Source organism: Pantherophis guttatus, chromosome 1 (assembly GCF_059756535.1).
Source record: "Pantherophis guttatus breed Tessera chromosome 1, ASM5975653v1, whole genome shotgun sequence".
Lineage (NCBI taxonomy): Eukaryota > Metazoa > Chordata > Lepidosauria > Squamata > Colubridae > Pantherophis > Pantherophis guttatus.
In genome coordinates, this window is record NC_142063.1 from 326,597,592 (window position 1) to 326,619,414 (window position 21,823).

The window sequence follows — 21,823 nt, forward strand, 5'->3', positions numbered from 1 at the left end:
AGTTTTGTTATATAGTGATGGCTGAAACGGAGCATCTAAAATGAAGAGGCACTCACAATATTAGTGAGAAGGAAATCGTAATGTGAGGAAGCTGCTAAAAAAGCAAAAGCTATTTTTGATTGCAATAAGAGGAGCACAGAGTCCAGAAAAGAAGATATAACTCTTCCATTCTGCCTTGGCCAGATCCCATGTGCTTGGCACTCTCTTGGCATTGTATAGAATAGAAACAGATTGGAATGAGTTCAAAAGATGACTAGATAATGAGAGGCTTGGAAACAAAACTCCCCAGTTAAAGAGTCTGTGTGGGCGTGGCCTATGGAAAAGACAAGTGAGGAGAAATACTGTTCAGTAACATTCTTAAAATATATGAAGGAAAAAAGGAATGAATTTACTCTGTATTGCCCCAGAGAGCGTGACCAGAACCATTAGAATAAAATTACAAAAATGTAGATTCAGAGTAAACTTCAGCTGCCATGTGAGATTACTTCTCCTTTGCTAGAAGTCTTCAAACAGAGGCTTAATGCTCATCTATTAAAGATGCTAGAAGAAAACGGGGTTGATGTTATTATTTATAAATTCAAAATATATGGCCACCCACTTGCCATGTGACAGGCTGCTTAACAAAAAATTAAAAACAACAAACAAAAAAATTAAAACACATTGCACTGAGAAGAAGAGTCCATAATCTCCTAATCCTGTGTGGAGAGAAGAGGCGTTTTAGAGACAAGCAGGATTGGATCCATATTTGGGGTGGGGGGGTGGGGGGGGGAAGAGATGCTGTTACAGAGACAGTCATAGTGATGGAAAAGGCACATTTCCTGGGTCCCACAAAGTAATACTGCTTGAATGATGGGACCCTAAACATGACAATCCTGTCAAATGTTATTGATGAAAAAAGGTCATCCAAGACAAGCCAGGCCCTATGCACTGAAGGATTTTATAGGTGATGACTAGAACTTTGAATTGCATCCAAAAGTCTACTATGCAATTCATATAGCAGCAGTGTTTCATGGATCAATGTGTCCTCATAATTACCAATGCTACTTCCTTCTGAACTAGCTATTTCTTTCAAGTGATCTTCAAGAGCAATTCCAGACTTCTGGTGGCACCGCCGACGTTGCTGGATGCTCTCTTTCAGAGCGCCAGCCCTGGGATCTTGTAAAGCTGCCTTGACAGCGCAAATCAGCTGTCTGGCAGCTGGAAAACCTTTCCCCCGGGAGAAGAGGGAAAGGAGAGCAATTGGATGGGGATAGAGCTCCCCGAAAGCCCCTGAAACAGTTTTGGGGGCTTGGAGGGTGAGAGCTCCCCAGGAAGTCCGGTGAAACTCCGAGATCCAAGGCGCTTCTGCTTTAAGCAGAAAAAAACGTCACGACCACTTCTGCAATCTTTATTGAGATCTAAGTTGATTATCTATGCAGACGGAGTGAAGACAGGAGAACAGACAATCGCAAGTAATAGACCCTTAATTCCACGTTTAAATTGCTACTTTTTGAAGCTGCTTAAAAGAGTGAAGAAAATGGCGCTTGTGCTTAATAAGGTGTGAAAGTGAAAGCTAACTCTCGATAAAGCTGTTAACACCCAGCATTGTTCAAGGTGGATGGATTACAAAAAAAATGGCTGGCTTTTTTGAAAGTGAAGAAGGCTCATTATTACAAACATCAGTAAATACACAAATACTGATTGTGGATCTCTTTAAAGAAATTTTAGAATCTTTTACCTCCGTGTTGGAAAGAATGGAAGGGTTTTTCAACAAGGATTTTATTCAAGTTCTAAACAAAGTTACAAGTGAAGATACTGTATCGGTATTTCAATTGCCAAATAACAGTGAGTTGCTGAATGAAGAGGTGGAAGAAACAATCCAGTTTAATGTGCCTTTGGAAAATGGAATAGATGTTTTTCAAATTAAGAAGGAAAGGCTGAGAGGTTTGAAGGAGTGTAACCAGGAAATATTGAGAGATTTCTCCAGAGGCTTTGATACAGTCAACTGGAAAATTGTCAGGAGGTGTTGGGATTTCTAATATAAGAAGGAGGATTCGAAGTGGAAATTTACAATTTTTTTTTATAAAAATGGACTCTCAATCGTAGTCAAAGACGTGTGTTTACTGAAAGGAATTACTTTGCAAAGAGAACAAGATTGTAAGGTACAGCAACTTCAGCTGAAACCTCAAGAACTTATAAAAATAAAAGAAGATGGAGGAATAAGACTGAAGAAGAAGGTTCGCAAAAAAGTCAGGAAAAAATGGAGAGGGAAAAATTACAATCTTTTTGCCTGGGGAGGATAGTAGTAGTGAAAATGTATGACTATACCTGTATTTAGGGATATGATTTGTTTTGAAAAGTTATGCTATAGTGTAAATGAATGATTTACTTATATTTAGGGATATGATTTGTCTTGAAAAGTTATATTAAGTAATGTTACGATTGAATTGTTATGGGCTATTGACCAAACCTCCACTTTTGTCCTGAAGTATATTAACACTAAAGTTATATCTTAAGGAATGCTTTGCTGAAAAATTTATATAAGCTTATAAAGAATGTTTTGTTGAAGAATAAATATAAACTTGTGGGTTATAAGGAAAATATAAGTGGTGCAAGGGTTGAGGGAAAGTTTTCACAATATTTTTTATAGATATCAAATAGTGAAGACGTTATTTGCTTATAAGCAGTGGATTTGTAGAGAATAAAATGAATAAGTTTATGCAAAGTTATTAAGTAAGGAATGTTTCTAGGAAGAGTCAATATGAGTTTATGGGGTAAAAAGTAAAAATAAGGTTTTAACAATATAATTTATTTGAGATTGGTTAAAATATTTTGTTAATGTGTTAATATATGTAAGGGTTGGAGATGTGATGGTTAATTGTAATTGGGTTCTGATTGTGCAATGCTGGAAGAAAGAAGACTTGCTTATTATTAAAGAACGGACAAGAATGAAGGTGGATTGATTATTTTCAAGCAATAATTGGTTTAAATAATTATATTCAGATAGGAACAAGGGGAATTAAAGTGTAAAAGGGAGATAAATCTATAGATAGTTAATGTTTTTTTATATATGTTTGTTAAATGCTATATCCTGTATTTGCTCTGGGAAGTCCGGGGCGGGGGGAGGGTTGGGGCAGGAGGGGGGAGGAGGGAAGGGAAAATATGTGTAAAATTTTTAAAAAACTTTTTAATAAAAAAAAAAGAGCAATTCCAAGTAAGATATGATACAGTAATTCAGATTTGAGATAACCAAGCCATGAATGACTATCACAGCCTCCTAATCCAGGAATGAGTGCAACTGATATTCAAATGGATTTGTACAAAAGCCATCTGAGTTACTTTTCAAGCAGGAACCATGACTGGTTTTACCTAATCATTCCAACCCCATCTAGAACCAAAGATGGAAGATTTCCAAAACCAGTAGCCCTAAAATCCTAAACCGCTTGATAAGCCTAAATGTCCATCCAACCCTCATAAGCTCCAGAAATTGAAATAGAATTTTAAAAGCATTATCTGGCCAGCCTAAGATGAGATATATAACGAGGTAACATCAGCATACTGATCATATCTAGGCTCATGACCCCACTCAAGAAGAGAGAAGAGAATTGAGCTCTGAGGAATAGAACCAGGTTTAGAAGGAGAATCAGTTTTATGTCTCCTACTTTCACTCCCGAAACCTGGGCAGAATGATACCATTTATTTTTTTATTTTATTTTTTTTATTGAAAAAGTTTTCAAATACAAATTTTTCCCCCCTTTTTTTCCCCCTCTCCCTCCCCCTCCCTAACCCCCCTCCCCACCCATCCCCCCCTGTGACTTCTTCATAACAAAAAAAACCTAATTCATAACAGATTACTTACTCCCTCCTCTAGATATTGACCTTTACTTACTAAAAATATTATTAATATTATAACATCCCCCTTTATCCATACATATCAAAAAAGAGAAAAGAAAGGGAAAAAAAAAAGACATTATACTATGACATTATAGAATAACTTCTCCACTTTAAAACTATACGATAAGTCCTACTTTAACATTTAATCTTCTATATATATTACTATAACATTTCAAAGCGGCCTTCCCCATAAAATCTAGTTTAACATTTATTCCACTCTATCCATTTCCTCCACTCCCCTAAATATAACACTTAAAAATCCCTTTTCTTAGACTAATCAATCTACTAACTAGCTTATTCACCCACTATCATGCAAAATTGCCATACACAACATTTCTTAACATCTTTGACTCACTGCCCACACTACTTAAAAATATATGTCTATATTTTCCATTATATCTAAATAAAAAAAAAGAAAAGACAATGACTTTAAATTTATAATCCATATAGTATCTTCTTTGAGGTCTTTCCACTGGATTGGTAGAACCAACATCCATAATCGGGTAACATAGCTTACTGGTGCAACAGTTTATTCAGGATCTTCAATCATATCTGCCCCCATCAGTAGTAAATATCTTCTTATATGTATAAAAGTAAAAACAACCACCCGAGTGACATTATAATTATATTCCATATAGTAATAATTGTGGGTTTCATCAGGATTATTAATTCCCATCATCGTAGTGGGTAACAACCCGATCTTCTGCATGCCCCGGCATAATTCTCTTGCCTTGTGATTCAAGATAATATAATATGTTTATCAACACAAAAAGAAATTCCAAAATGGACAATTCAAATCCATCAGTTTAAGGCTCATTTCACGTCCCCAGATTACGGCCATGCAGAGATCTGCCACAAACCTCAGGATGATATTAACCAATACGTCGCCTCTTCTGTGTTTACACATAATCGTTCATATTTTAAAATCACTGGCTTCACTGTTGCCTGATTTAGAAATTTCTATTTCTATGCCACCTATTTCTTTTTTTCTTTTCTTTTTGTGGGTTCGGTTTCCATCCTGGTTCCCTTTCTACAAAATATGTATCATCTGGTCGGTTTTTATTCTGCTTTGTAGATTGGTCTTGTTGGTTTTGCTTTTGTATCTCATATTTCTTTTTTATCCCTTGTATATCCCCTAATTGGTTTCCATGTTTATTCTTGCCTTGATAAGTCATCACATTAAGATTAGATGCCTCTTCTCTCAAATTTGTAGATAGTCCAGCTGGGGTATCCAATAAATCCAAAGGCAATTCATCTGGTACAGTCTCTGTAATTCGATATTTTACCTTTATTTCCGGCTCCTTCTGCTTATCCTGTATTATACCTGGAGATGTTAAGTTCATTTTCAACCTATTTTGATAAAATTCTTCCGCTCTTTCAACAGTATTTAGCTGATATCTTTCTCCTTGGTATCTAAATATAATACCAACTGGGGCGTCCCACCTGTAGGAGATATTTCTCTTTTTTAACTCATTCACCAGAAAACCAAATTTCTTCCTTTCCATCAATATCTTAGGTGGGAGTTCCTTGTAAATCCAAATCTTTCTTCCATACAATTGCAAATTAGAATTGAAGGAATTTTGAACGATATTATTTCTAATTTCCTTATCTGTAAAATAAATCACCACATCTCTAGGCAATTGCCTTTGCTTAGCAATCCAGGAGTTGATTCGATAAGCTCTGTCGATCCTACAAAACACTTCGTCAGGTTGAACCTTTAGAATCCCAGCTAGAAATTCAGAAGATATTTTCCTTAAATCATCTCTATTATTTTCCTGCAAACCTCTTAATCTTATCGCATATTCTGTGAAATTATATTGTACCATTAAAATCTCTTTTTCAATCTTCTGTTGCAGATTTTCTGCATTACCATACTTTTGATCAGCATCCATTTTAGGTTTTTCTTCTAAGCTATTATCCTGAGTGTTTGTCAAATCATTTTCAATTTTTTGAATTCTATTGTCCAATTTATCTTGAATTTCTTCCATTTTAGACTCTAGTACATTAGTATTTGTGTCCAACTGTATCATAAATCCTGTAAAACTATTAACCACTTTTGAGAATTTTTTCTCCAAAAAATCAAACTTAGATTTCACCAATTCTTTAATTTCCTGCTTAAATTTTTCAAATTGCTGATTCACAATCTCCTCCCTTCTTTCAATCTCCTCTATAAAAAATTCTATTATATTAAAATCAGGTTTCTGAGACTGAAGAATTAAGACTTGTTCCTTTAAGTTGTTGGTGGGGGGATCCCCCCCCCTTCTTGTTTATCTGACTTTATGAGTCTCAGTGCCATGTTTCCGCCCAGGCAGGCTTTGTTATAAAAAAAAGCAAGAAAGAAAAAAAAAAAAAGGACTTCTTTCCAATCAACAACAATATCAGGTCTCCAAGGGAAAAAAAAGAGAAAAAGACACAGGAGCGAAGTTTTGTCTACAAATGTAGCCAGTGGTATTTATTCCGCTACATTGTAGTAATAGAAAACGGAAGGACTTTCCCTTTCAGCCTCTCCTCCAGCCAACGCCATTTTAAAAGGCTTTTTTTTTTTTTCCTCTTTCTTTTCCTCCTCTCTCTTAAGTAATTTTTTTTAAAAAATCAGTAAAATACTTGCGGTTCAATATTACAGGTCCAGCTCACATTTTCTTTGAGTAGTCTGTTAAATTTGCAGGCTTGCTTTTGACGCCTGGCTCTGCATCAGCAGAGGTCTCCCAAAGCCCGGAGCGGCGGCTGGGGATACGGGGCATCTCATCCGCTCCGTCCCAAAAGTAAAAAAAAAACTTTTGGGACTCCGCAGAGAGTTCTACCCACCCCTGCCGGCTCTATCTCCATTTCCTCATGGAAACGGAGTTTTTTCGAGCCGCCATTCCGTTGTGAAGGCGGCTCTAACAGGCGATGGAAGCTGACGATCCCAAAGGAACATCTGGCAGCGACAAACAGCAACCCGGAAGTCGATACCATTTATTTTTAATCAAATAATTCTAGAAAGGTTACTCTGGGATGGTACCTGCGGTCGTTGAAAGATCAAGGTTGGGTGGGAATGGATGCAGATCCCAAATCATGTACACATCATAGATCATCAATATGTGTAATCATGTTATCACAGTACTGTCCAAGGCCTGCAATCTGACTGGAAGGAATACAGATAATCTTCCCTCAGGACTGTCTGAAGTTTAACAGATTCCTTGAATAATCTTCAGGGCAGCCTATCAGAAGATCTTCTGACCCATCTCTCCCTAAGAGGGATTGAATCACTTTGTACAGGGCTCCTAGAAAGCAATCCATGGACACAATAAAATGGGGGAAATAGCAATAGCAATAGCACTTAGACTTATATACCACTTCACAGTGCTTTACAGCCCTCTCTAAGCGGTTTACAGAGTCTGCTTATGGCCCCCAACAATCTGGGTCCTCATTTTACCCACCTCGGAAGGATGGAAGGCTGAGTCAACCTTGAGCCTGCTGAGATTTGAACTGCCAAACTGCTGGCAGCTGGTGATCAGCAGAAGTAGCTTGCAGTACTGCACTCTAACCACTGCATCACTGCAGCTCTTATATTATTAAATAATTACATTTTGCCCCTTTTTATTGTATATACCTTAATAAAGACTCTTCCCCATGTTTGATTAAGCTCTTCATCTTTTCCCAGCAACGTTGTAGGCATCTCTTTCTGCTATTTCATCTCTATTCTGGGTTGTTACACCATAATTTAAATTCCTGAACTCCCTTTCTGTCCTTTAAAAAAGCCCAGACATATACAAGTATAGTAGTAATTATAAATTCATCCTGGGTTATGTTTTCATTTAGCTTAAATGTTGTTCACAAAAACTTAATTTTATAACTAACTCATGGTTGGAGAAAAAAACTGATTTAAATTATTGTTTTACATAAAAGTGATAAAATTTCACCCAGCTGTTGATACCAAATAAATTTGACATCTCTGTTTTCTGCCTGTCTTGGTAGCCAAGGATGTGAAACTGACCCTTAATGGTTTTATTGTGCCGCACAGGATTTTGAAATACATTTTCAGCCCTTTGGGACCATCTAAGGAAACAAGCTTTTGAAATCTGGGTTCAGAAAGAGCAGTGGGTTGTGGATGTTCCTGAACAAAGGGTCATTGAGGGTTTTAAAACCTACAAACCAGTAAATTCCAATGGATTACAGATGTGGGAATGGCAATTTTCAAGCTCCCGAATTATTTCATTCCTGACTGCTGTAGTTCTAAGGCCAGGCTGTAAGTAAGACACTGAAGTAAGTTCGATGTTCTGTGGACAAGGTTTTGTTATGATGTGGACTCATTCCTGTAACCAGAATCCCTAAATTATATATATTTATGTCTTTTGCTTGGGTACAGGGCAGAAAAACTGCAACTACTCAACCACAGGCCTGCAACTGCTGTTGAAATCCAGCTGGTAAGTTACAAAGCTACCTTCTGAAATATTGCTTTGAACATAGAAAACTAGCCAAGGAGATTTCTCAATTTTCCAGTAGTAGTGGGATTGATATAATTCTTTTTTTTGTTTTGTTGTTGTAAAGTTTTTTTTTATTTTTTTAAAACACACAAACAAACATACAATACATCTTTTCTGAACAGAATATTGGCCCGGTATTAAATTTATACAGATTTTTGTTCATCTTTAACACAATTTTATATATTCAATTTTTCTCATATCTTTTATTTTCTCTAAATTTAAAAAACCAATATTACCCTTTATCTTAACGTCTCATGCTAGTATAATTCCTTTTTTCTTTTCCCTCCTTAAAATTTGAACCCCTAAATTTAAATTCACAGAACCTAATACAATCCCCAATTATTTCCTTAAATTCTCTTACTCTACTCACCAATAATTCTTTTGTCAACTATTCCAAATAATACATTTCAACAGTTAAACATATTCAATAAAGAAAAAAAATCAATTAAATATCGATCTTGCTTCAATACCCCTATATTTAAATTCATATAACATAATACAATTCCCAATTATTTTCTTAAATTCTCTTATTCCAATCTCAAATAGTTTTTTCTTTACTAATTATTCCAAATAGTACATTTTGACATTTTTATCAAGACCAATTAAATATATCTAAGTAATTCATAATCCAATATCATTTCATCTTTCTTTTCTTATTTAGTTAAGTTCCAAATATATATTAAAAATATTCCATTTGTTACAGTACCCTTCGTTAATTAAATATATTCCAATTCTTACATTCATCATACATCCATATATTTTATACTCACTTCCTTAAAGATACAGTTCATTTCTTCATGTTAACTTAAATGGTTTATTATTTACCATTCTATTACTTCATCAATTATTTATACTTTTGTCTCTTATACTCCAGACATCATAGTTTCACTAATTAGTTAAAGAATCAATTTAATATCAATGTTACTCCAATGTCCCTAATTTTAAATTCAAATAACATAATACAATTCCCAACTATTTTCTTAAATTCTCTTATTCCAATCTCAAAGTTTTTTCTTTATCAACTATTCCAAATAATACACTTCAACCTTTTTCTAACATTTTTATAAGGACTAGTTAAATATATCTAATTAATCCATAATCCAATACCCTAGTAGTCATTTCCTTTACCTCATATTCCTCTTCCATTTCTTTCTCCCTTCCCATCTTTATATTTTATTTTATTTTTCTCTTTCCCCTTCTTCTTTTTTGTATTTTAAAATCCTGAACTCTCCTTTCCCTTTTTCTTATCTTTCCACTGTTAGTCCCATAATGATTTTGTTTTTTAAAATCATAAACTCCTTTATTTTGCTGTATCTTTCCCATTATTTTCCATCCCTTTCCCCTTTTTCTTATTTTCTCACTGATAATCCCAGTGTAGGATTTTTTGTAGGGTACTTTGTCACATTTTTTGTTGAAATCAAGGTATACTATATGTACAGCATTCTCTACCATCTCTGAAAGTTGTCTGATAAAAATGAGATACTGCTATTTTATCTTACGGTATCTAGCACATTTTAAAATTTCTACTGAATGATCTCTTCATTATTGACTCTAGAACTTATCTAGTTTTGATGTTCTGCTATCTGGTCTGTAATTTCCTAGATCCTCCTTTGTTCTTTCTTTCTTTTTTTTTTAAATGGGAATCTTATCCTCTTGGTATTTCACTGGTTCTCCTGGTTTTCTCAAGGTAATTCATAAACATTTGAATCAGGCCATCAGAAAGTTCTTTCATGCTCTGCATTTTGTCTGATCCCTGGAGCTTTAAACTCATGCATAGTAAGATGCTGAGCTTGTCGATCAAAAGGTTGGCAGTTCAGCGGTTAGAATCCCTAGTGCTGCATAATGGGGTGAGCTCCCGTTACTTGTCCCAGCTTCTGCCAACCTAGCAGTTCAAAACACGTAAAAAATGCAAGTAGAAAAATAGGGACCACTATTTTTGGTGGGAAGGTAACAGTGTTCCGTGCACCTTTGGCATTTAGTCATGCCAGCCACATGACCATGGAGACATCTTCGGACAGCGAAGGTGGCTCTTCGGCTTTGAAATGGAGATGAGCATCGCCCCCTAGAGTTGGGAACGATTAACACATATGTGCGAGGGGAACCTTTACCTTTACTTTTAAAGAGCCCTGGTGGCGCAGCAGACTAAAGCACTGTTATTAACATCAGCTGCCTGCAATTACTGCAAGTTCAAATCTCACCAGGCTCAAGATTGATTCAGCCTTCCATCCTTTCTAAGATAGGTAAAATGAGGACCCAGACTGTGGGGGCAATAAGCTGACTTTGTATAAATATACAAAAGTATGAAGGCTATTGCTTAACGCATTGTAAGCAGCCCTGAGTCTCCGGAGAAGGGCGGCATATAAATCAAAAACCAAAAAAAAAAAGTAAATATAAACATGGTCCCACTCTAATTATGGCCTTTTACGTTGTCCTGAACAGTTGTCTAGTTCTTTTGTCATTGAAAAAGTGTGAGGGGGAAAAAAAAAAGACTTTAGCTCTGCTGTTCCTGTTCCTGTTCCATCTTCACTTAGGCTAAACATGACAAGTTCCTTCATCTATTCTTCCTAAATTTTAGCCTCCAAGCCCCTCATCATTTTTATTGCTCTTCTTTACACTGAACTTGCATCTACCAGCTCTGAGGAGGAAAATAACACTTCATGGCAATCCCCATTTTTAAATATTTTCTTTTTAAGAAATTCATACAGTTCCTTTTCCCATTAGCTTCTCTGATCACAGATTCCTACTTAACATTATTCTGAACTATTAAAATGTGCAAAGTTCGAAATTCCTAGTCAAACTAGATAAATTTCCTTTCCTTTAATCAAGATCTCCAACACTACGTGGTCACTTTCTCTCAATATTCTCTGCTTATTTTCTATCTCTCCCACCCCCTTCCACTTCCTCCCCAGGCTGCGTCATTCCCTGCTAACAAACCTCTGAGAGCTGCATAATAAATGGATATTGACTGATACATCCTTGAGAGCTGCAGATTCCCTGAGCAAATAAAATGTTCATTTTAGAAGAAAATGAATAGCTGAAGCAAATGTTCTGAGGTGGCGCCTGCTCTCGCGGAAGATGTGGGAGTTCTTAGGTCATTGATTTAGCAAAAAGGCAAGCTCTCCATCTGCTTTATTCCATGTTTAAGGAAGTCTTATTAGTTTACAGGAGATAGAAAATAAAACAAGAGCACTCTCAGCTTAATCCCCTCCAAAAAAATATATTGATTCCAAAATAGTTCCTAGGTACACGGTCAAGGCTGCTGACTTTAACTGAAATAGGTGAAAATAATTCGATGTTACAATGGGTTTCACCTGCGTAACTCAGTTTTTTAAATTATTGTATCTGTTTTGCTCTCTTTCAAGTATTTAAAAGTTAAGTAGGGAAAAATAATAATTTCTATCTGCTTAGCTCAAAAATAATTTTTACCTTACTGAAGAGTTTGTTATTATTGTTATTATGGTTTGTCGTACAGTCAGCCAGATGTTTAGATTCAATTTGGCACTTTTATCCACCTGCTGAGTTCTTCCCAAGGCCCTGGGATAGGCAGAAGTTGTTGTTCAATAATACAGGAAGCCCTCGGCATACCACCACAATTGGGCCCAAAATTTCTGTTGCTAAGTGAGACCATCACTAAATGAATTTTGCCCCAGTTTACCAACTTTCTTGCCACAGTTGTTAAGTAAATCACTGCAGTTGTTAAGTTAGTAACACGTTTGTTAAGTGAATCTGGCTTCTCCGTTGACTTTGCTTGTCAGAAGGTTGATCATGTGACCACGGGGATGCTGCAGCGGTCGTAAATATGAAAAACGATCATCAGTCACTTTTTTCAGTGCCATCGTAACTTTGAATGGTCACTAAATGAACTGTTGTAAATTGAGGACTACCTGTATTCAAGGTATTGCAGCATGCAATATCAGATATATATATATTGATGGTCATGCTCATTTGGTTCTATGAGGAAGTTATTTGGTCAATACAGCTTCAGGTTCAAAAGTTGTTTTTATTATTTACAAATATATACATGCATACAATAATGAACAGGGTGTCCTGTTACATTTTTACCCTAACTGTATGACTCAGATGTTGAGAGGAGAGAGAAGTCCACCTGTTGTCTCGCTGAGAGATAGATGAGAGAGAGAGAAAAAAAAGGGGAAGATGTCCAAGTGGTTTCTAGGTAAGAGTCCAATAAGAGAGTTCATTGGCTGATATAGTCACATGTGATGTCTGTAAAGACTTAACCCCTTCTAGTCTCTGGTGCATCATATGCAGGCAATATCTGACATGCAAGCTGTTTCACACAAAGGTACATCAGTGAAAAAAAGTGTCTTATGACCATTTTTCACACGACCGTTGCAGCATCCCTGTGGTCACATGATCAAAATCCAGACAGTTTGCATCTCAGAGTCATGTGATCCCCTTTTGCGACCTTCTGACAAGCAAAGTCAATGGGGGAGACCAGATTCACTTAACAACCGTGTTACTAACTAAACACCTGCAGTGATTTACTTAACAACTGTGGCAAGAAAGGTTGTAAAATGGGGCAAAACTCATTTAGCAAATGTCTCGCTTAGCAAGATAAACTTTGGGCTCAATTGTGATCGTAAGTCAAGGACTATCTGTATTGTACAAGGGCCCTCCTGGCCACAACTGTCACCTGCTAATTGAGCAGGAGCTATGAATCCAAGTAGACGTCAGACTGCGCACTGTCAGAGTAGGAAAGTACAACTCTACTGAAACCAAGGTTGTAAAATGTCCTCTTCTAGGATCCAATATCTAAAACATTTTCATAGCTTAGCTACAAAAAGCTAAAGATCACAAAAGCATAGCCTGCATTTGAGGAAGTTTGTTTTTCTCTGAGATAAGAGCAGTAGCTCCATAAAGAGCATTAGCTGTGATGGAAGTTGTTTGTTTAAAGAGGGAGGGATTTTATTTGGGTTTGTGGTGTGACTAAGAATTTCCATTTGCTGTTCTTAGGCAGATCAAATAGGTGATGATTCGCATCAGAAATTTCTTATCGTTTTCAGTGGAATGATATGCATGGTTGTGAAAAAAGAAAACTCCTAGAACAGTGATACGTTGCTCAGTCATTCAGTTGCTTTTTAACTCTTTGTGATGGACATAATTTTACTAGGCTTGTCTGTCAAATATATTTAATTCTCTGTGTTTTGTAAATATCTCTTGTCTTTTCTATTTAATTATTCTCGGATCTTTTGTACTGTTTATTTCTGCCTTCAGTTATTTTCATTGCATAACAGACTGTTTTTGCATTTCTGGAGCTTTTTTTTTTTTTTTTTTTTTGCTTCATCGTTAATAACGTCATGGATTTTTTTCAGGCACTCTAATTACTAAACCTAATCCATTAAATTTAGTCTTTACCTTCATCATGATATCAAAACAAATAAATTGACATACCAGTCAGATGTTTTATTTGTTTTCTTTGGCTTAAGATGCAACTGTGCAACAAGAAGTGTGTGATCTGAGCCATAGTGAGCACCACAACGGTTCTTGCTGACAGCATAGAATTTCTTTATTTTTGCCTTTAGAATATATTGTCAGTTTGATTTCAGACTTGTCCATCTGATGATGGCCACCTGTGGAGTTATGTTTTAGCTTCTTGGAAAAAGGCATATGCTGTAAACATTTAATTTTCTTAGCAGAACTATCTGTCTCTTTCATTCATACGTGACCAATTTTTCCCATCAATCCAGCTACTATTTGCAGCTTTAGTAACTCAGATTTCTACACTGTAATTAGAATTATGCCTTTTTTTGATATAGTGTTGCAAATTGCCATAGAACTGTTCGATTTAATTTTCCACTGCATCTTGGTTTAAAGTATATGGGATTTATCATTTGATAATTGATTTACCTTTGATTCAGATTAAGATTATCTCTCATTTGGGGTAGGGTTGTATCCAAGCATAGACTTTGACACAATAAATTATTATTATTATTATTATTATTATTATTATTATTATTATTATTATTTAATAATAATAATAATAATAATAATAGCTAGCCTTATTTCTTCAATGAGATTTTAACCCACAATTGAAGATCTATTGCTTTTCTGATGTGAAGGAACCCATTTCAGTCCACTTCGATTTGCTGATTTCCAGAATGTGAATATTCACTCTTGACATTTCTGTTCTGACATCAACTTTGCCTTAGTTCATGGTCTGACATTCCATGGACCAATGGTAGACATATCTTTGCAGCTTCAACCTTTCCTTTTACTTCTGGGCAGTCAGCAGCTGGGCTTCCCTTTGGCTTTAATTCAACACACTATAAGCACCAGTGCCCTTGCTCTTAGCTCTTGCCCAGTAGCTTGTTTCATGCCTTCCAGGCTTCAAAATCGTGTTGATGCTGTCTTGGTTGCGGACATCGACTTGATTTTCTTCACAGAACACTGGAATAGATTGCTCTTTCTTTCTCCAGTGGACTGTACTTAGTCAGAGCCCTCATCTGTAGCATGCATGCCATGGATGATGTTTCTGGGAGTATACTATAGTTTATAACATCGTTAGGAAATGTCAGCTGTTTCATCACTACAAGGTCAAGCTCCATGGAAGAAATAATGCTTCACTGTAAATTCAAGCTGCATCCCAGGTAGAGCAAACCTGAACCTGAATAGTCCAATGCAGAGGTGGGTTTCAGCAGGTTCTGACCAGTTCTGGAGAACCGGTAGCGGAAATCTTGAGTAGTTCGGCGAACCGATAAATACCACCTCTGACTGGCCCCACCCCCATCTATTCTCTGCCTCCCGAGTCCCAGCTGATCGGGAGGGAATGGGGATTTTGCAGTAACCTTCCCCTGGAGTGGTGTGGGAATGGAGATTTTACAGTATCCTTCCCAAGCCATGCCCACCAAACCAGACCCACAGAACTGGTAGTAAAAAATTTTGAATCCTACCAATGGCCAAAGAAGTTCCTGAATTTTCTAAAACTCTCCGTTGGACAGGACATTAAAAAGCAGAAGATGGGAAAAAGAATAGAATAGAATTCTTTATTGGCCAAGTGCGATTAGACACACAAGGAATTTGTCTTAGGTGTATGTGCTCAGTATACAGAAGGAGAATAAAATACATTCATCAAGAATAAAAAGATACAACACTTGGTGATAGTCAAGGTTACTAATAAGCTATCAAATCGTACTTGGAAACAAAAACAATATAATTGAAAGATACAAGCAACATGGTTATAGTAATAAGTGGGAAGAGATCAAGGGTGGGTTCTACTTACCTTTACTACCGGTTCACAACAGGGCCGTGCGCTTGCGCTCGTGAAGCTTCTGTGTATGCGCAGAAGCATTTTGATGATGTCGGGGTCGGTGGGTGGCGCCTCCCGCCAGTTTTACTACCAGTTCTATAGAACCAGTGCGAACCGGGGGCAACCCACCACTGGAAGAGATAGATACTAGTAAGGAAGAGAAGAATAACAGTAATACAGTCTTAGTAAATTATTTGAGTTCCAAAAATTAGGAACAAATCAAATACCTTTATTATGATCCTTGATCAGCTCTTATGGTAAAAAAAGAGAAATAGTTTGATATAACAATTCATTATTTGGGAGGGAAACAATAGGGACAATCAAATGATATCTTTAATTAAAGGCTTTGCACGGTTACATGACTTGGTGAGGGTATGTGATATGTGAGTGTGGGTCTAGCATCCCTTAAAAAGTAATAAACATAAAATTTGTCAGTGTTAACTTCATATTTGGAGATGACTGGGGAGATCATAGCACATCTTGGGGCATCATAAAAAGGACACGATATGAGGACATGAGTGAGAGCTTCTACCTCCCTGGATCCACAAGGGCAAATCATCTGCAAATAAGTTCAGTGCAGCCTTCCTGCCAATAGAGCTGGTGGGAGGCCCAGAAATTAGGATAAATGGTTCAATTATAAGATTTGAGTCCAGGGTGTTTCCAGATATTGACAGTACCGAACTTTGACTAATGCATTCAATCAGTGCCTAGGTGGGGAAAGCTCTTATCAATGCCAACAGTCGTATCTGTAGAAATGCCCTTCCTTACCAGGGAAGGAAAGGCCTTTGTGCCAGTTCCTTAGAAGACCTGATTAGTTGGCTGTTTTCTGATTCGTAGTGATTGGTTTCATTTTATCCTAGTTTTGCTGAGCCTCACTAAATGTTTTTTGTTCCTCTGCTGCATAATGTCAGCTTTATTGTTTTAGGAACAATCTCTTGCTGTACCAGCTGGGAATTCTGTGAGTTAGGTCCATCCTAAGGAGTTTGGAAGTTAGCATGTAAAAGGGTGATCAGAACATACAGGTAGATAACTAAACCATTGTCCTTTGCAGATTGTGGAAGAAAGCGAAGAGAGGCTTACAGAAGAGCAAATTGAATCCCTTCTCCAGACAGTCACCAGCATGCTCCCTGGAGACCCGGAACAAGAGCAGGAGCAGCAACCCATGGTTGTGGAAGAGGAGGGGAGCCAGACATAGAAGTATAAATGACTTGAACTGCAGGAGACGGCCTTCCCCTTTTTCGCATCAGGAAGAGTTGGCCAAACTCATCATTTGCTATGAGAATCTGCAGATTTCCCACTGTTTCCATGATGACTATGCAGTGTTGTTACTATGTTTTTCAGTTGTTTGTACACCACAGGAGAATTATTTACAGTATAAACTTTTAAAAGGGAAAAAAAAACCACTCTTGTTTTTATGTTTTGTGTATTGTAAATGCAACATGAGTCGAAGTTCTTCCCAGGGTAAATGCTACTGTTGACTTCACAATTTTCATGCTTCTCTACTGCAATATGAATCTGAGTTCATCCCAAGGCGGATGCTACAGTTGGCTTCACAATATTCATGCTTATCTACCTGGAAAGTTTTACACATCAATAGCACAGACATTGGCATTATGGACTTGTTCATTTATTAGGAAAGTGCATTCCAATTTTCCTGTTGTTACATATAAAGTAGCAGATTGTTAATAGGTTAACAATGGCCTATCCATTATGGTTGTACGTCATAACAGTCACAAAATGGGTCAGTCACATGACTGACCCGATTTTGCAACCTTTGTTAAGCAAAGCACTGTATTCATTAAGCAAATCTATGATAATTAAGTGAATCAATGGTTGTTAAACAAACCAATGGTTCACTATGGGCGTGGCTTTGCCAAAAACTAGAAGTGCCAATTTTGGGCAAATATAAAACTGGTTTTCATATGACCACAGGATGCTGCAAATGGCCATGAATACAGCCATATTGCCAAAGTTGTCATGCAATCACAGAGGGGGCTCAACCATTGGAACTTTGAATTTGGGTTGTTAAGTCCCCTTTTCAGGTTGGTCATAATTTCGAATGGTTGCTTAGCAACCTGTCATAAGTCATGGATTGCCCGTATGTTTTTCTTTCCTTTGTTTCTCAGCTGAGGCCTTCACTCTTCATTGGGTCAACTCACAATTAGTTCTTAGCCATAACATGTCCACTATCTTTTTGGCAGATGTAAACCAAGGTCTGGGATCAGTTTGTTAGGCAAACATAGCCAATTGCTAAGGAAACCTAAATGCATATTGTTTAGTCAGTGCCCCTCTGTCTTCCTCCCTCACTTTCATTGTTCTACCTCCAAACATCTGTCTAATAGTCTTGTATCTTCCCAATATTTGGGAGACTGAAAGAATCCAGTAATCAATGGCAAGAAGGAATTGTAGTCCAAAACATCTGGAGAACGCCAAGTAGATTTGCCGTGTTCTGTTTCTGGGTGTCTTGGGCACCTTCCTCCTTAGATTTTCCAAATTCTGGATTCCTTGCTTGCTTGGACATACCAACAAGTCTAAAGAACAAGAGACCTACTTTATACTCCATTACTTTATGCACATATAAATAAAATGGGAGTGTCTGGCCAACCTTTCCAATGCAGTGCTGACTATTTACTTAAATCCTCTGTATTACTGGTAGAATACATATCAATTTTTGGAACATGTGTTTCAGGTTTGTGAAATGTATATAAAGAAAGAAACACATAGGAAAAATAAGCAGTACTTATTTAGCACCCAAAAGCAATACTTTCAGGTGCTAAAACTCCTTAACAGGAAACTGGGTGGTGAATGATTACAGCTGCAGACAAGCAAGTCTCTAAAATAACTCAATCCTTGTTCAAAGCTCCTATTTGCTCTTCTGTAGATGTGCCAGAAAATGAAGAGATTTGTACATAAGAGGTTCTGTCCTTGCTTCCTGTTCTGTTAGCTTGGAAACATGCATATGGAGAAGAGTGTCCTTCACCAGGTCAGGGCTTCAAATCCACAGAGACTGCATGGTTTGTTAATACATTTAAATTGGGCAGATTCAAACAACACATGCACAATGACTTGATTGATAGATCTTGCTAAGTGGTTGTGGGAGAATACATGAGTCCACTTCTAACCACAGTAGCCAGAAGTAAGTGGTGGGGTTGACCATTTAAGTCAAAACAAAGGAAAACGTAAATCCTGATTTAAGAGTATCCATTTGGGTGGGGGCAGTGGTGGGTTCCTCCCGGTTTGGCCCGGTTCTGCTGAGCCGGTAGCGGTGACGATATGATGTCACTGAACCGGTTCTGCCCCACCCCACCCCCTGCGTTATTCTTACCTTTTATTTGGCCCCACCCCAATCTATTGCTGCCTCCTGAGTCCCAGTTGATGGCTAGAGGGAAAAAAACTGTTTAAACTCTTTCTGTGGGGCTTCAAAGTGCCGCCCTACAGCTGATCAGTGTTAAAACAAATGAGTAGACTGGTGCCTGCAAAAAATAAATGGGTAGACCAGTGCCTGCAAAAATACATGAGTAGGTCAGTGCCTGCAAAAATAAATGGGTAGATCGGTACAGCCTGGTAGACCAGTACCTCTGCTAAATCCTAAATAATTGTCACATGACCATCAAGCCACGCCCACAAAATAAGCCACGCCCACAGAACAGGTAGTAAAAAATTTTAGAACCCACCCCTGGGTGGGGGGTTGTTTAAAAAGTCAAAAGAGGACAGCCAAGATTGTATGTTTTGAAGCTGTGCCCCTTGCACACTTGTAAGTCTATGGTGGCTCCCCATAAATCAGAAGTCTGATAACTTTTCTGACAATTTTTATTAAGAGACACAAATAGTTCTTGGCTTATGACCACAACTGGGATCAGAATTTCCATTTCCAAGCAAGTGAGTTGAGTCCAATTTTGCCATGATCGATAAGTGAATCACTGCAATTGTTAGTCAAATCATGCAATCGTTAAGTGAATCCATTTTCCCCATTGAGTTTGCTTGTTGGAAACCAGCTGGGAAGATCACAAATGGCGATCACGTGATCCTGGCTACACTCCAACCATCATAAATACATTTTGGTCCTCAAATGCCCAAATTTTGATCACATGACCAGAGGGAATTCTGCAAAGGATGTAAGTACAAACACTAGTTGTAAGTCACTTTTTTCAGCGCCACTATAACTTCAAACAATTGCTAAATGAATGATTGTAAGTCAAAGACCACCTATATATCAGGGATGAAATCCAGCAGGTTCTGACAGGTTTTGGAGAACCGGTAGTGGAAATTTTGAGTAGTTCGGAGTACCAGCAAATACCACCTCTGGCTGGCCCCAGAGTGGGACCAGAGTGGGAATGGATATTTTGCAATATCCTTCCCACAGGAGTGGGGAGGGAATGGGGATTTTGCAGTATCCTTCCCCTCCCATGCCTACCAAGCCACGCCCACCAAGCCACACCACGCCCACCAAGCCATGCCCACAGAACTGGTAATAAAAAAAATTTGGATTTCACCACTGCTATATACTTAAGCTGTAGCTCACAAAAGGTTATACCTTTTAATACAAATCAGTTAGTTAGAAAAGTTGCTATGTGGGCTCCTGAGTTTTTTTGTCATTGTGGCTTCTAAGATACTTTACCAACTCAACCAGTTAAGGTTAAGTCAATAACATATACACATTGCATTTATAAATTAGATTGATATTCTCACTGAATTATTACTTCCTCTTGTTCACAAACTTGTCGGGAAAAATTGAAGAAGGAAGTATACATTGTCTTGAGCTCCTGAAAGAAAGATGGGATATAAGCAAGCAAATTATTGTACAAAAATCCTACTGATATAATTAGTATTTGTGAGATAGGCTGGGCTTGAAATAATTATTGGCCTAAAATCATTCTGAGTTTCCATAGCTAAAGATGGATTTTTCCAGTATAATGACCACTATACTATATTGGCTTTTTTAAAGCTATACTCATTTAACATCTGTGAACCAACTCATTTGTTTTTAAGATTCTTGGCTGAAAGCCTTATATTTCAAACAGGTTTTTCCCTACACAAAAAGCCCGCCTCTATCAAATAGACATCCATTCTCATGACTAATGGCTTTAACATCGGTATACCTCTTTGAGTTCAGATTGGCAAAATTCTTTACATCTTTAGGGATGGCATTTCTGTTCCCTCACTACAAACATCTGAAAAACTATTTGACTCTTAGCAATAATCTCTGTTAGATGATTAATCTCCTATTTGGTTTCTTTTCTTTCTCTTTGTTCATACTTTATTCTTCATAAACCAATAATAAGCTTTTTGGATGTACTTCAATGGTTTTAAATGTTAATATACCATTTAATTGTGGCAAGTTCTTGTCAATTAAACTTAATCATTATATTTTGTATACAACTAGGATACCAAATGTTAAGCTTAAGAACTTGGAAGTGATTAACTGCTAAGCCACATGGATTTTACTTAGAAATTTGTCATCGTATTCATTGAAACTTCTGCCAAGTCAATATTTTATTGCACCATTTGATATTTATTTGGGGCAAAAAAATTATTCAAAGCTTTCAGAGCATAGCACAGCACATAATAGAGTAATCTAAACAGTATGGGGAAAAAATAGCATACAATATATACTCATGGATAAGTCCATCCACAGATAAGCCAATCTTCAAATTGCCATGAAAAAATGTGCCATGTGCAGATAAGCCAGTTATGAAGATTAAAATGTATAAAATTTTTCAGGGTCAGCTTATTTACGGATAGGCTTATCCAGGAGAATATTCAGATACTTTTAAAAATATGATTATATTCACAGAAACCTCACAATTGATCTACATAGAAACCACTTTTGGAATTTTTACTCAATAAAGAGAAAAATGAAATTTTGATATTGGGATTTGGTATCTTTTGATTATGGAGATATGTATTTGTTTAATTTGAAAGCAGAGAATGTTCAATTATAGATTTTTTATTATAGAAATATCTAGCAATATATATATTTTTAGAGTTGATAATATGCATTTATGGGTTATATATTTTATCAGATTAAGAGATTATGATATATATACGTTACTGTTATTATTTCATTGTTTGATATGTATATCTTTATATATTTAATTTTGTATTTTTTCTTTTGTTAAAACGAGCATATTTTATTTTATAACTGTTAAATATATTGAAAAAGTTGGAAGTTTAACATTTTTCTTATTATTGTTTTCTTATGTCACTTTTTAAACAT

The 21,823-nt window shown here is 36.8% G+C and overlaps 1 protein-coding gene across 1 annotated transcript in view; it reads left to right on the plus strand.

The window, feature by feature from the left end:
- Window positions 1-18,214, plus strand: part of CRCP (CGRP receptor component) — a 29,170-nt gene extending 10,956 nt beyond the window's left edge. The window contains exons 5-6 of the mRNA XM_034420970.3: window positions 8,222-8,279; window positions 16,658-18,214. Of these exons, the coding sequence (XP_034276861.1) occupies window positions 8,222-8,279; window positions 16,658-16,801 (202 nt within the window). The 3' untranslated portion in view covers window positions 16,802-18,214. The remainder of the gene's footprint in view (window positions 1-8,221; window positions 8,280-16,657) is intronic.
- Window positions 18,215-21,823: the final 3,609 nt, after the last annotated feature.